This window comes from Neopelma chrysocephalum, unplaced genomic scaffold (genome assembly GCF_003984885.1).
Source record: "Neopelma chrysocephalum unplaced genomic scaffold, ASM398488v2 Primary Assembly neopelma1_97390, whole genome shotgun sequence".
In the NCBI taxonomy this organism is placed as follows: domain Eukaryota; kingdom Metazoa; phylum Chordata; class Aves; order Passeriformes; family Pipridae; genus Neopelma; species Neopelma chrysocephalum.
The window spans coordinates 5,279,683-5,295,887 of NW_020926031.1; the positions used below are offsets into that span (position 1 = coordinate 5,279,683).

The 16,205-nt window shown below is 41.2% G+C and overlaps 1 protein-coding gene across 2 annotated transcripts in view; it reads right to left on the minus strand.

Moving 5' to 3' along the window:
• Positions 1 to 16,205, minus strand: part of LOC113961771 (lipase member M-like) — a 33,620-nt gene that overhangs the window by 10,077 nt on the left and 7,338 nt on the right. The window contains exon 1 of one of the 2 annotated variants that reach the window (XM_027672333.1): positions 199 to 392. The exons of the other annotated variant lie outside the window; for it this stretch is intronic. Coding sequence (XP_027528134.1) covers positions 199 to 215 — 17 coding nt within the window. The 5' untranslated portion in view covers positions 216 to 392. Of the gene's footprint in view, positions 1 to 198; positions 393 to 16,205 lie in introns of those variants that run through there. 2 annotated transcript variants of the gene reach the window in all.

A 16,205-nucleotide genomic window follows, 5' to 3' on the forward strand; every position in this document is an offset into this window, starting at 1 on the left:
TCCTCTTTATCCAAAAGGAACTTTTCAAGAAATAGCCATATGGTCACCTACATGAGTTACAAACAAAACAACACAATGAAATATATTTGTTTCCAAATATTAAAGTAAATCCTCAAGCTCAGGTTTGATACCATCTTTTACAGCTCCCACAAAGTCTTCATCAGTTTTGGATCAGAAATAATTCAAAGCATTACTGACCTTGTGCCAGAAGTCATGAGTTTGGCTGAGCAACTGTGGCTATTGAAGAATAGAAACTCAATTCCTGAATGTTAGGAAGCTGTTCTGGGTAAAGATGGCAGTGAAATGATGGTCATGCACTGCTTTTTCCCCAATCATGCAGCACCTTGACAACAAGTAGCTATTTCTTCCCCGCTCCCCATTCCTTCTACTATCACTTCAGCTTTTCCCTAAGGTAGCACCAGAGAGAGGTGACTCCTTTTATCCTTAAACCTCGTGCTTTCCAGCTCCTTAGACACAACAGCTATAACAAGGCTCTTTTATTATCACAGATTGCTGGATTTTTAAGGAGAATACCAGCCTCTGTGGAGTGGCAGAGCAGGATCAGGAATTTTGAAAACAAATATATTCATAGATATACCTTATCATAACTAATGAAATTGTCAATAAACCTGCAACAATTTTCTCTTTTACTAACAACCTACCAATTCCAGCTTCTCATGTTATCTGGAAAGGATGGAAGGAACTCTGACTCTTGATACCTCTACAGATGTTATTGCACATATTTTTCTTTTATTCTTTTAATGCTCTTGTTGCTGTTCTATAATTCTACATTGTTGCAGGAGTGGTTTCAGGATATTTTCCTCTATTTATATTTTCATCTCTCAGATGGTCACAGAATTGAATAGATTTTTCCTAAATGAATAGTTATGAAACTAGTATGCTTTTCTATAATCTGTATGGACTCGGGAAACATTACCATAATGGGCAGACTTGTGTCAGTGGTCTCAAGCATATTGGGAGTGGGCCAATATTGTCCAGCAATGGAAATTAGGTAGGTAGTTCTGAGTAGACAGTTATGTCTTCAGGATAGTGGCCTTTGTGAGGCTCTTTTTGTGGAGCCATGTTTCACCACAGGACTGGTGTCTTCACTACAACTACAGTACAAATTTTGCAGAAGTATGATTGAGTTGAGGCTTTTTTTTCCGCTTATGTTCTCTGGTATAAACTCAGTAGGTTTTACATTCTGCCTTTCCAGCATGGTACTTTTAAATCTTGAAACCAATTATTCTTTCTTGTTCATTTTGCTATACTTGTTTGTCCAAATATTCATTCTGTCTTACAGATACTGTTCATCCACACAGAACAGATCAGCTTAGACACTGAAATGAATGTTGAGCAAGGTTTTGAACAGGCTTTGACATTTCTATTTATTTTATAGCTTGCATGATTTCTTCTTCCAATACTGGCTGTTGTTAGGACTAAAAATATTTAATATATCCTTAGAAGTTATTTTCTTTAATATTTACAGATCAGAAAGAAATATGAAAGAAAATCTCAAGAGAAGACTTGTTCCTACAAGACTTGTTATCAGGCCTTCAAAGAGAAATAGAAAGGTCTGAGTTCAGTTTCTGGCAAGGAATTAGGAGAGGAAATGATTTAGGACATGGAGTGTTTTCAAATATTGACTCTACACATGGGATGGGGTGTTTTTTTGAATCTTCTCATTATTTCCTTCCGTATACTCTAAGTTTTTTCATCTTCCCTCTAAGAAAAGCAGGTTTTCCCCTTTTTAAAGTATCAGTGTCTTTTGAAGCTTGACATGAATTTCATGAGTGAAGTGTTTAAATGCATACTTGCCTTCGAGTACCTCATGCTATTCTAAGTCATTAAGATGTGCTATTAACTCGTGGTGAACAAAGCCAGCTTCATTCTTTAGTGCAAAGCAATGCTTCAATGACAAAAATAACTCAGTAAAAAAAATATTGCATGAAAGGACAAGGTATAAATGGCATAATACCATAAACAGTAAACTATTGGATAAAGTCATTGCAGGTTATTGGCAGTACGTGTTTGAAGTGAGTGTTTGAGGTGGGGAAAGAAGATGAACAAGAGTGAGTATTGGGTTGATTTTCTAAAAAAAATAGACATGCACACTCTGTTGTAAACTGACAGGTTTCAGGGGAAGTTACTCACATTATAATCAGGTGTAGAATTAAGTGGAAATGCTTAAAGGTTGAGATGTTGCTGTGAGAGGTGTGGTTGCATCTTCACAAATGTGATCATATGTAAATGAACTTTTAACTGGTCTCTCTAGGTGTCCTTATATAAATAAGTGCTTCTGTATAAATTGTTGACTACACACTCAGTTTATGAAAGTCAACTCCTTCAGTGCTCCTTATGGATGAAAGCCCCAGCAATGTCCAGCATATAATCGCTAGCATTTTGATGTTTTCTGTAAACTCTTTGCTCTCCCCATTCCCTCCTATTTTGGGAATTAGACCTGGCTCTGGAAGTGACTTAGGAATGAAAGATATTTGTATACAGCTGAATATAGCAGTTCATCATGGATCAAATATGTCCTTTTGGCTTCTTCATCCAGCTAGTGTACGCACTTATCAGAAACATTTGGCTATTTTAAGTATGTTAAGGAGGGCCCTTAAGGGGAGGTATGCTTTATTGAGAGACAGACTTGTTTTTGTGAAAGCTGCCGTCCAGGAGTATCCAAGGGAACATAAAGCAGCAAAAAACAGAAGGAACCCCTCAAGCACTCCTATGGCTTTAAAAACATTTCATGCCATAATGGTGCAAGCAGTTGTTTCTTGAGAGTGAGTAAAGCACTGAGAACTAAGAACAGGGTCTAACAGTGCGCTTTCCACAGTATCCCTGGGATAATACAATTGATAATGCAAAAACTGCCCTCAGCCACCAGCCTCATACTGTTGTCTTGGCTGGACCACTGTTGGCCCCCAGGACAGGTGTATTTCGGGGGGTGAAGGCAGACCTTTCCTATTCAGCAATGGACCCTACAGGTCCAAACAGTGAAGGAATTCCTCCCAATGGAGTCCACACAAAGAGAGACTGGAGTGCAAAAGCATAAAGCACTAGTGAGAACAGGTGCTGAACACTAGCGAGAACAGGGTGGAAGATTCTCCTCAGCACTGTCAGGCCTGCAAAAATATTCCTGGTGCTCATCATCAAGGTCAATGGCATGGGCTGGCCTGTGGATTTCCAGCAATGAGGTTGAGTGGCACAATATTCGTAAGTGATGAGTGAGGTAGCTCTGAGCTGGCACTTAGATAATTATGAATCTTGGGTGTATAGGGTGTAAGGTATAGTAAGAAGTGTCAAAAGGAAGGGCTCATGAAGGACAGAGAGGGCTGCATGCCTGCCTCTTCTGCTCACACTCTGCTCCTTGTCTGGGAATGTCCCAGGTAGTGTTGGCCTCCTGCCCAAGCACCAGTCACCCATAGAAGGGGCAGCTTGCAAATGGAAAGATCAGCACCAGCCTCTCTTTTAACTTATACAAGGAAAATACAATTTGTGAAAACAGCAATTATTTCTACAATAATTTTTGGCTGATGCTGAAGTTTGTGAAATGTATGGAAGCCAGGATTTCTTCACCTCTGAGGGTAGATGAAGTCTGTGTTGCAATTTATAAGCTTTGCATAACTGTTAAAATTGTTTTGCCCCACAATCTGCAGGTGTAATTTTTATCCTTCTGTTGATTTTGTAGTAACGTAGTAATGTATAGAGTAATACCTCATCACCCCCATAGGTATCTATTGTAATTAGAGAAAAAAAGGAACTCACAAATCTGCCTACACGTGTGGAAAGATGAAAATTAAGTATGCTTTATTTCTCTTGCAGTTGTTGCTAAATGAAAGTCTTGGGAGAGTGAATTCAAATCCTCCAGGAGAAGAACTGGAACCAGTATGAGCACTATGCAGGACTTAACACTCAGTGTGCACCAGTCAGTGCTAGTGAGTGTCCTGGTGAGTTGAGCATAGGCCATTAAGCATTGGCAGGCTTGGACTAATGAATGAGAGTGGGGTGGGTCATGCAATGTGCTATGGTCAGTTTTGTGTTGGCATCAGCAGGACCTACCCAGCTATTTTTAAGGATGGGTCAGAGGGACTCTGGGCAGAGTGGCTTGGGTTTTTCTTAGAGCTAAGAATTAAAGTAACAGGTTTGCTCTGAGACAGCAGGAGGTTGCTGAGGGGGATTAGAAACAGGATCACAAAACCTTTGTTCTCCACTCAAACTGGGATCTTTGCATACCTGTAACTGGGCTAAGCGAGGTTGAGTTGGCAGCAGCCTGGAGTGGGCAATGAGATTAGGTCAGGGCTGAGCACTGAGGTGGCTGGAAGCTGAGACCACCGGCTCTCTTCCCATGAGCTTCTTTTCCTTGCCTTCTTTCTGCTGGAAAATTCTCTTCAAATATGAATTCCACTACTAATCATCTCCATCATGGTTTGTTGAATTTTTTCATGCATAAAAACCAATATCCCGCTAACTTTTGCTGTGTCAACAGGTTAGATAATCATAGATGTGCTTTTTCCAAATTGTAAAGCCCTTATTTTTTCACTTGTACCTTTACACACAGTAGGAATTTTGTTTGAAATAGCAAAGGTATTGCTAACTCATAGATCCAATACTTTTTCTTTAAAAAGTGAAGATACAATTATCAATACAAACTACTGTTCAATTCTGGGTGTCAACGTTAATTTTCCCCCATTGCCTACTACAGAAAAACAAAAAATGAAATATAAAGTAATTATAAAATTAAGACGATTACTTTGTACTTAAGACTTACAATATTGTTTTGATCTTTTGTAAGGAAAATGGAGCATAAAAATATTTTAACCTTAGATATAGAAATGCACTTTAAATAGCACAGCTGCTTATCTAATATAGTCTGTGTTTTCAATAGAAGTTTTCCCTTATAAAGACAAAATCTGTCTGCTGACCTCAAAGTGATTCTTTTCAAAACCAAATGAAGAATCTACATGTTCTGTTTTACTTATGTCAACAAAATATTTCATTCCTTTGCTACGTGAAAGAAGTTTACTTCTAAAATGTTAGTGCCAACACACAGTTCCACAACACTGCACGAAGGACAAATGAAACTTACGGACCACTTTCAAGCTCTGCTCCACTGGATGTTGCACTAGACATTCCAAGTTTTCATGAAGCAAGAGAATATTCTTTAATTAAAACAAGTAATATCAGACAAGGGCATAATTCTTACTGTCAAAAAAGGAAATCCATGTGTTTTTTATGATCAGGATGACCTTTAGAAGCATTTTGTGAAGTGTCTTGAAGCAGGAAGATCCCTTTGCAGAGGGGTGTCATGGCTGTTTTGCTCCCCTGGAGCGGGTAACAGTGACCATCTGAAAAGTAGTGAGTTCCCAAGGCCTGTGTAACAGGACACTGTCCCTCAGCAGGGATGCCTCACGGATCCAACCTCTCTGCTAGTGGGTCTGTCAATCTGCACCAGAGAGGCTTCAATATTAGAGGACAAACAGGTCTGAAAAGCTGGCAGTTTGTTTTTCCTTTTGAAAGCCAACAGGAAAACTGGTCACATCTTCACTGTCCAACAAGTTGTGGTGCAGTGATCCTCAGGCTGATTCTGGTCTGAGCATCCCTACAGAGCAGCATATGGGGTACCAGCTAAGACCTGGCTCTGGCAGCATCATTTTTAGGAGTTGTACCCCTTGCACTGCACCCTGCCCCTCAGCTGCAAAGCTGGGCTGACATCTCCCTGCTGTTGCACTCCCTGGCACCCTACACCACTGCTCAGCCAAATCACTCTGCACTTGTTATATTCCTGTTATCTCATTCAGGTCATCCTGACATCTTGAAATAAATAGTGTGCAGGTCTAATGACTAGGACGTTGGGCCACTCATCGGTGTTATTCAATCTTCTCAAGGAATTTTGGTCTCCAGGGCTTTTGTTTCCTTCCTGTTTCCCAGATGGCACCTTCGATTAGGAGGATTTTGTGCATGAACTGTCCCTGCTACTTGTCTGAACAGCTTCTAAGGGATATTTCAGTTCAAACTGCAGTCTTGCTAATCTGAATGAATATTCAAATAAGTAAATGAAAATTGTGGCTGAAATCCTTCCTTTTGTGCCCTAAGGGATGTCAGATTTTATTCATATAAATCATAAAGACAGAAATGTCCTTATTAAATTGCACTGACAGAGACTTGTGAGAATAGACTACTGGAGATAAAGAAGTGATTTTTTTGACTTAAAAAAAAAAAGAAAATATTTGAAAAAAAAGAAACAAAATTTTGACAGGCAGGTAGATTCTTGGAGTTAGCAATGCTGTCAGAATTTTCATTCAATCCTACCAGAATTCTTCTGTGTTTAATAAATTGTTCCCTGAGAGCTAGGTGAAGCAACACTGGTTTCCTATCTGTTTGTACGTTACAGTTGATTGCAAGCTCCAGTTAAATATTTCCAATGATTGGGGTATCTCTCTTGCTCTTCTTCTTCCTCTTCTAATTTCCTAATCATGCTACAGTCTTCACTGGTCAGGACACCTGTAATCTTTCTCTTGGTCAACTTTTTGTCATGCAACACATGAATCTTTAGTTATTTTGTGGAGGACTATGCTGTTACAAGTGAAAACCAGGGAACATGCAGACAAACACACAGACCACATAATCCCTCAGGAAGGCAGCTAAACCATCCTTCCTTAAGCCTTTGAATAAAATCACTATATGCTTCTACACTGCTGCTGGATTGCTCTTGTCTTCATGTTTTGAAAAGGGATTGTGTTATTGCAAAAAAAATTATTTTTTTTAGACTAGTATAATTTTCAAATTATAAAGACATGTATCAGTATTTTTAATAAATGAGTCATTCCAATATTATGGACCCTCTGATATTACTAACACAGCCTGATGGGCAATGAGCCATGCAAAACTTGTATGTGATGTGTATACTGGGTACCTGCTTTTTTAATTTCATAAGAAGGCATTTGTTTCCATGGAAGGCACTGGCTTAGGAAGCACCCTGAAGTCAGTGACGTTGCTTTCTGCATGGCTGTGCATGGTTCAATTTCAACAAGGGAGGAACTGAAATAAGACAGTTCAGAGAAGACAGGATCCACCTAAAAATGGGTGGGAGTTCCCAGTCTCTGAGGGGTTTGGAATGTACATGGAAAGATACATTAGCATTTTGTGTAGCGTGAATTCTCACCCGGCATGTTCAACACCTCGGAGGCTGTTCCAGACGGCACAGAAGTGAACCGTGTCACCATACAATGTCCTTTTCACACTGTATGTCTTAGCAAGGGACATTGAGGAGGGTTGTTGGGATTATCTGTGGAAGGAGACAGCCTTCCCTTCCCCACTGCAGGATTGCCTAGCTCAGCAGATCTCCCACACGATGCCTTCCCCATGCGCAATGGCTTTCCCACGTGTGATGCCTTTTCCACGCTGTTTGTTGCCAGTGGCGCCAGGGAGGGGGAGCAGTATCAGGGGCCGGTCAGCTCTGCGATGGCTTCTGTGAGCACTAGCCTGTAATTTTCACTTGGGACTACAGAGAATTACAACCTTGGAGTTTATTTACCAGAAATTTAAATCAAAGACAGAGATAGGTAATTGCTTACTGCAAACTGACTCCTCTGCGTAGTACACCAGCTACCATCTACCAGCAGGTGAAATCATAAATACAAGGTGTATATGCACACAGGGTCTGCACATACAATCCACTACTCACAACAGCTATTTTTTCCCTTAGATGGCAATTCACCTCAGAGGGAATTTTGAGGAAATTTTTTTTTCAGAATCACAGAATTTCAGGCACTAATCTATCTGCTTTTTCTTTTTATTTCAATCTTTAGACATTGCTACCTAACACTCCACAAAGAAAGGAGCGTAGCAAAAGGGGCTACTCAACACACCAGTAATCAGTCCCTGGATCCAACAACAAGAAGTAACCAAACATGGGGTTTAGTGCCATTTCAGATGCACTTGGGCATCCTGCCTGCCTCTGGGATTTGTCTTCGGCTTTGTATGTAGTAATTTTGGCTGAACCAGTTTCTTGCTGGATCATGTCTGGAGTCTGTGAAGTGTTTACCTTATGTTTTATCCTTATCTGTTAAAGATTGCTTTATTTACAAAGCTATTAGTAAATAATGAAGACTGGATTTGCAGGTAATCTTCACTTGGTTTATGCAAAGCAACAGCCAGATTTTCAGGTGTAGAAGAAATTGTCCATCTGTGACAACTGATGGGCACAAGTTGGTTAAAATCATGAACACCTGTTGTCTGCAAAATTTATGCTATTTGTAGCTGAACATTATAGGGAAGAAAGGGTGAAAGCAGGAGGTTGTTTATGAGAGGAATTCTAAATATTTTCTCTTTAACGGGTGATGCAGACCAGTCAGTTCTGTGCATTTAAAGACACAAACAAACTCTCCAGGATCAGCAGGTGTTCCCAGTTTTCAACCCTTTTCTGTATGACTGAGGTATGACTCTTTCAACAGAAACTCATTATATCCTCATATGACTCCAGGAATAGTAATTTTAATGGAATTTACAACCAACCTTTCAATAAAATCTTAGTAAATTCATTAATGTATAACACCATTATAAATTAAATTATGGCTCTTCATAGCTATGACAAGCTTGAAAATTACTATCATGATCATTTACAGTTTGATATTATCCTTGGACTTCAGAATATTTTATAGGTAATCTCATAGTTTTTTATCCAGTTTTTGATGTTGTGCAGGTTAGAGGGTTTTGGTTCAGTTGTGTTGCTTTTTTTTTCCTGTTTCTGATATATTTGGTTTGATATTAACTCTGGTGATGAGGCTGCTTTACACCATTATTACTTTTCTAGCCATGGTATATTTCCTTACATGCAACAGACCATTTGGCTTGAAGAGATCTGTGATACCCATTGAGTGTATGTGTAGCTGTGCAGCAGAGGTTAGCTCTGTCAGCATGTGAATCCCAGAGGGTTTGCACCCAGCATGCACACATGCATTTGTGTCTGGAAATCGCAGTCAGAAATACTGTCACTGTACCTAATTGGAGACAATCATCTTTATATTTCCCATCAAAGCAATGTGGATTTACTGCAGTGACACAGAATGAAATAGCAGGGTCTTATTATGCAATGCACATTTGTCTTGTTTATTAGTAATAGATAGGGGTGGTCATTTAAGGTGAACCTGGTTTGTTAAATACAATCATAGCATGAAGAGGTGTGGTACCTCCTGTATGAGCTGAGGAAATGCTGGTTAGCTGCAGCTGTGGCACTGTAAGGACAGGCCATTCCCATACACATCCTGATGTGCCATGTCTCAGAGTCCCATCCAGTCATCTCCATCCGCACTGAGAAGTGATGCACGTTGTCCTGCTGCTCTTGCCACGAAACCACACAGCGATGCTGCAAGCAGCAGAGTATTGCACAAGGTGTTCAAACCATCTCAGAATGAAAAAGCTGATGGAAAAGTTATACGGGGCAATTAATCATCATGTATACACGTTTGTCTATGTTTGCTACATATTTGCTTTTTTTTAGTCTGCTTTCTGGTCTTTGAAGGGGAAAGAGCCACTCCTAACATATGTGACAATTTCAGTTCCAAATTCAACTATAAGTTGCCATATTTCTGCTCAGGATGAAGGAAAAAAATCTCCGTTTGCCTCTCCTGTTTTTTGTACACATCCCTTTGTGAATGATTCACCCAAGGCAGAGTAAATTTATAGACTTGTGAACTCAGCGGTCTGTTAAAGTTTCTCATGACCATTTTGAATAAATCAGATTTTAAATGTGATTAAATAGATCAAATGAAATATAAACCACAGTATAGTAAAACAGAAATTCTACTTGGCTTCAGTTCTTCTTAGCAGCTATCCTGCACAGGTACTGAGCTATGTACACACCTACTCAGCTTCACAAGAAAGTTTCCAAAGATGTCAGACTCTTTCTTAAAAGGATAGAGCAAATGCAAAATGCTATAAAAATTATCTTTCATCTTAGTAACTACAGCATTAAAAATCCACGGAATGTTTTCAGAAATATGATTCAACTTGTAATTTCTAGTCACTGTTAAGTGAAAACTCTACTTGATTAAAAATAATCATTAATGATTTTGTACTTGAGCCTAGCTTTGATTGCATGCCATTCAACTCGTAATTTTCACTGTGCTTGCCTGAGATGTATAATCTGTTTTAGCAAGAAAACACTCCCATTTGAATGGCTGATCTGAATGCCAGCAACATGGGAGTTACAGTCCTATAAAAAAGATTTAACACATTGCTTGACTTGACTTTTCTTACACTTTTTTTTTAAATTGTTTTACTGATTTAGCTGTTTGTGGAGCAATAACTCAAATAATCACTTTTTCAATAAAAGTATTGAGTAACAAAGGTTAGCTTTTGCATGGCAGTTCCATACAGTCCTGAGTGGCTGTATGAGCGTCTCACAGGTGTGAGCCACACAAGAGCGGGAGCCACAGAAGATGCTCAGGTGGGCAGGCAACTGGAGCTGAGCTCTGGGTATCTCTCTGCTGTCATTTACAGCTATAAGCAGGTAACAAGAAAGGAGAGAGTCTGTCCAGAATGTCACACAGGACACTGATCAGGGCAGAACCAGCACAGTGGCTGCAACAAAATTTTATGGCAGTATAAATTCCATATGGTATTTTTGCCTTGTATCGCATGATCTGTCATGGTGCCCTGTCTAGATACAGAGTATTGATGGAGTAATTCAGGAAAGAGCAATGTTACAATTAATGGATTTGGGGCATTCTTAGTTGTAGCTTCAGGACACAAAGCAAAAAATATTTTGCCATTTTGTGCCAGCTTTTCCGTGGTCGAAAGTGCTATGTAAGTGGAACATAAAGGCATTTAATTTTGACTTAGAAGGAACCAGCTTAAATAAGGAAATGTTTGTGCCTGTGACTACTAGTTGGAAGGGAAGAAAACTTGAAACAATGAGTAACAATGATAAAATAATTATAGCATAAATGCAATATTTTAGTACTGGATAAGAGCCAGGAAAAGTAATGACAAAAGCACAGCCTTCTCCATTTCCAAAGCAGTCAGCAGGAACTTGTTTGCAATTTCCTTCTTAGGGCACTTCCACGAGAGATGTTGACAGTAAGATTGTTATATTTTTTACACTGTCACAACGTGCACTCTCAGTGTGGAACATATAATATGTCTATGCTGGGGAAGACACTTGGATTTTCATTTATGCAGCTGATGATTTCTTCTGCGCTTGCCTATGCTCACATGAGAAACAGATGCTGAGCTGGAATAATAATTATTTTGAGAAGAATAAGATGAGGTTCACTCTCATGCCTGGGCCTGGGTTTTTGAGAGGAATATGTGGCTAAAAGGTGTAATTCCATTCTCAAGTCCAATCCCCCAAGAACTCCCAGATCAAGCTTCCTTGCCATGCGGCTGCAAATGTATCCCAGAAAAGAGCTTCAGGTTAAATGGCCCATCTGACTTCACCCACTAAATCTGGGAGCATGGAGAGAATCCAAGTGTTGTAATACACCTGCACATTCATTGGCAGCCTCAGACTTTCTGAGCACATGGTATGGGGACATAAGTTGGCAGTGTGTGACATAAAATGGGATGTGGTCGCTTCACTTGATTGGGCAGGGAGACAGGCTTGTTCCCGTGCTGGGGACTGTCTCCTCAATAGGCACAACAGGGAAAGAAGTAATAAAGAAATCAGAGTAAGCCTCCCCACCTTGAAAGGGAGAAATGCAGTGCTACTATATCAAATTCAAAAGTCTTGTCACTATACCAAATTCCTCCAGAGGATTCTACTCGAGTGTGTCTGAGAGAGTAGCCAATATAGAAGAGCTTCTTCAGTTCAGTTTTGTGCACAATAAAACTCCTGTGTTCTTCTGCTTTCTCATGCTATTGAAGGAAGCAATGCAGTCTAGCAAAAACAATGCTGAAAAAAATAAATTGCTTTTTTACAGTGTGATATTAGCAGCACATAAGCAGGCATCAAGAGTTGGAAGGTGAGATTTGCCAAAAAAAACCCAGAAAGTCATAACAAGTTATCTAGGGCTGCCATACAGCCTCTCTTCACTGGGCATATCCCCTGTGTCTGCTGCCTTCTTTCCTTCTAGGCACAGTTTGGTAGATGTTACCTCCCTCTGCAGTGTTGAAAGCCTCACCCAAAACTGCAGCTGCAAGCGTGTAACTCCAGGGAGAGCAAGTCTAGGGGCAGTGGGTTGTGCACCAGCTGGGTGCCAGCAGGGAGCTGCAGGCTAACAAATAAGGTTGGGTATCTGGGTGAGTACCAAACCCAACCACTCCTACAGGGCAGTTTTGGAGAGGGAGGGGCAGAAAGGAACTGTGTAATCGTGTCACAGTACGTGTAATTTTGTTTAGCGTGACTTGATCAAGGCGATACTTCTTTTTAAATGGTGCTCTGGGGTGCAAAGGTTTGGAGTGAAGGAGTGTCTGGGCAGAAAGAAGAGATGAGAATGTAATGGGGATTAATGTTAAGATGTTGTTCACAACTTCCTCCTGGGCTGTAGGAAGTCTGGGATGGGACAAGGAAGAGCTGCCAGTAAACATTACCCTTCCCTTTTTTTCCCATTTTTACTTACTTCCTTTTCTCTCTGAAATATGGATTCCCTCTTTAGTCTGCGATCCAAAGACCTGGGTTGGTTCCTGGTGTTTTGCCAAAAGCCTCAAAACAAGATTCAATTTAGTCACATGCTGAGTGAATAATTGCCTATAATTAGAATCCAAAAGGTGCCTTAATCATTCATTCAGATATAACCTATGCAGTCATTTCACTAGTGGCATGCCAGACGAGATACGGTGGCTGGAAGTCATATTCCTGATTTTGCATTATGCAATTTGCTCCAAGCAATCCCAGGCAGGTTTGGGATCTGGTTTCTGCTTCCTGTAACTTCTTGCACAGCACAAAATGCGGGAGGCCAGACAAAACAGAACCTGCATTTCTGGCCTAGCACATGGAAGAATCTCCTGAATGGCATAGAAGGTGCAGGGATGATGAGTGGTGGGGTTGCAGGTATGTGAACATGAAGCATTTGGAATCAAGTGGAGACAGGTCCTCTCCTGCATGTGGATATGACTCAATACTGAACTAGGAGCCACCCACACCACCAATGCTGACACTGGCGTTTGCTGCCATGGGTGTTGCAGTCACAGATACAAGCAGGGCACTGCTGATTTTGAGTACTGACACTGCAGAAACTGAACACTTTTCTCTCAAATGTACCTTATTTTCCTAACACTGCTGTTGTTTGGGTAAAACATTCATTTCCATGTTTCAAACATGTAGCAGTGCTCAGAGAACCTGGGGACCCGAGTCCCAGTGGGGAGCTAGGGAGTTTGTAGGGTGACCATCTAAGTACCTGGTGTGAGGTGGGAGCACTGTGGCAGGGCAGGTCGTGTGGGGCTGTCTCTGGGGCTCTGCAACAGCTACTCATACTAGTGTGCAGTGGAGGCAGAGAAGAATTGTAACTAAAGCTTGCACCGAAATCTGGTTTTGTCTTCATATAAAACTTATAATGGAGTAATTGTTTGCATCATAGCAGTTCACAAAGTTGTGATGGGAGCAGTCAAGCAGCATTGAAGAGTGTTTCCACTACACACGCACGTGCAAAGCAGGAAAATTTTTCCTCATGCAGGGATATCTTTCATGGAAACTTTGAAGGAAAGGATTTCTGCCAGGATTACCTCACCGAGTTTTACCTTACTCATGTATTTCGTTTGGATGATTCATCTTGTTTCCTTTCAGTATGTGAATCCAGAGGAGTTTATAGCTTTATGCACTCTAACTCAGTAGATTAATCTCAATGGATCAGCTGAGTAATGAATTTTTGCAATGGAGGCAAAAATTATATAGCAGAGTTCATGTAGTGCTGTGTGGACTTACAGTTCAAGCAGCTCAAATTCAGATACTACTGCACTGCACAGTTAATAGCATCAAGTGCTTCCTCTTTTTCTTTTCCTGCAATTACCCTGCATATATGAGTTTTTCTCATACAGACCCCCCACAGCCCTCCACAGCATCTCTGGTGCTTTCCTCTGGGATAACCCTCTCAGCTAGATTTAGGGAGAGGGGCCAACAGAGAAGTGTACACTTGAGTGAATAATCTCTGAGGCCTCTGCAAAGTCATCTGACACCCCCTGAGGCTGAACATTTCCCTGCACTGCGATTTTAAAGAAAGCCTGAGGCTGTGTTTCTTTAAGCAGTTGAGCTGCTCTAACAGCCTTCTGCCTCTGAAAGAGGTGCTTTTATTCCCCATCCCCTTCATTTGTGGCTGGCCCTCCCTGAATTTACTTGGCTCATTACCCAAGAAGAGAGCCACCTGCTTTCTTTTGCCTAATTATTTTTCCTCTGGGCTAACAAGGTCTGTACGCTGATGGAGCTGGAATATGGCACCAGGGGTGGGATGGGTGGTGAGGAGCAGAGCAGAGGAGGTACAAATGGACTTCTTGGCAGGGGCAACCCAGGAAGCAGATCAGCTCCTGTGGTGGGATCGCACTCCTCTGGTGCTTTTAGGGGCACAAATTGTCTGCCTCTGAAGGAATATCCACTTCCCTAGCACTGATGCAGGCTCTTGGCTGACTCCAGGGTGAGTCAGCCATGGACCTTAACTGAGCAGTCAATTTAATACCACAGAAAAGATGAGCAGTTTTTTTTCCCAGCCTTTATCTCCTGAGCCAGCTAGCTGTGAGACTGGAGAGGAGCCAGGCCAACACAAGGGAGCAGGCAAGAAAAGTGACCAGGTTGAATGTTGTCTCCATGAAGGGTGAAAAAACATCCCACCTTGTAGCTTTCCCCAGTCTTGCTTCTGAAGGGAAACCTACAACAGACTTTTAAAAGATGAGCCTAAAAACTGAAACCTAATTCTTCAGACTCTAAAAACTACAAACTCATTTTAAGAATTTCATACAGCAAGGAAATTTGTGCCCCACACACTTCAGGGTGCCACAGGTGCTCTCACCACATTGCTTCTCCCCTTGCCAGCTGGCCCTGCTGCCCCATGTGGATCAAGTAAGGGCTTGAGCAAGTAAGGGCTGAAGGATGAAATTTGCTTCGGAGCAGCAGTTCCCACCCAGGCTGCCCTTTGCTGAGGGCTAGAGAGGAGTCTGCAGAATTGCGGTCTTTCTTGTCAGCAGATTGCCTGATACACTGGGAGCGGTGCCTTTTCAACAAAGTTTATCTCTCTGTGTGTAATTAATTATGCAATGTTCAAAGAAGAACCTTGAATGATGCAGAAAGCTGACTCTGTGTATGAGAGTGGTTCTAATTGCAGAACAGATGTGTAGTTGACCTGGGGAGCCAGCTCCAGGCACAACCTTTTTGGGCAGTTGGCAAGGGTGGGTACCCTGTTAGCATGGCTGGGTCAGGACCTTCATGGGTGCAGGTATGCTTGTTTGCCACCAACTTCAGAGGAAAATAATTTTATTTTTTATTTCCTAATGTGAAGAACACACTAGGTTGAGGGTGGAGCTGTGGTTGGATCCTGGGCTTGCTGCTATCAGCTGTGCAGCATTAGGATGGAACTGGGTGCAATTTTCTGAAAATATTTTTCCAGGTGCAAATCCACCCTAAAGCCAGATGTGTACGTGATTCTTCTCCAACACACAATTATGGGGGGAAGGTTAAATTCTGCAGTCAGAAACAAGAGGTCTCTAATCCATGCATCATGTTTAGAGCAGATTGATACCAGCTATCATTTTAAATGCTGGTGATGCAACAAAAAGGTTTTGTCTATGTCTGATTGTAGGAATGACAAGCATGTGCAACCCTTCATAAGCTTCTCTTATTGACAGCGTTTCATTATCAAACACAGGCAGTCAAATATTGTGAGTCAACATCTTTTACCTTCTTCCTCATCCATCTCCCAAATTAGAAGTGAGTTTAAAAGAGTTTATTAAAAATACCACCGGTTTCTTATCTCAACTGTTTTCTGATTACACCGCTTTCTTAAATGAGCATGATTGTCACTTGGAAAGGTGAGATTTTAAAGAAAAGAAATAACCTATTTTGAAGAAAAACAGCCAGCTTAATTGGCTTCTACATTATAAATAGTCTAGCAGGTCTCAGGGAACTTCTCTCTTTACCATTGTCTTACCCCAATACTGTGTGTCTGGAGTCTGCACAACTCTTCATCCCAACAGTTGTGACAGTGTGGCTTAATGTCCCATGTTCAAGGAAACTCAGCCACCTGAGTTCTTTCCCACGTGTTCTCAGGTGGGAGAGA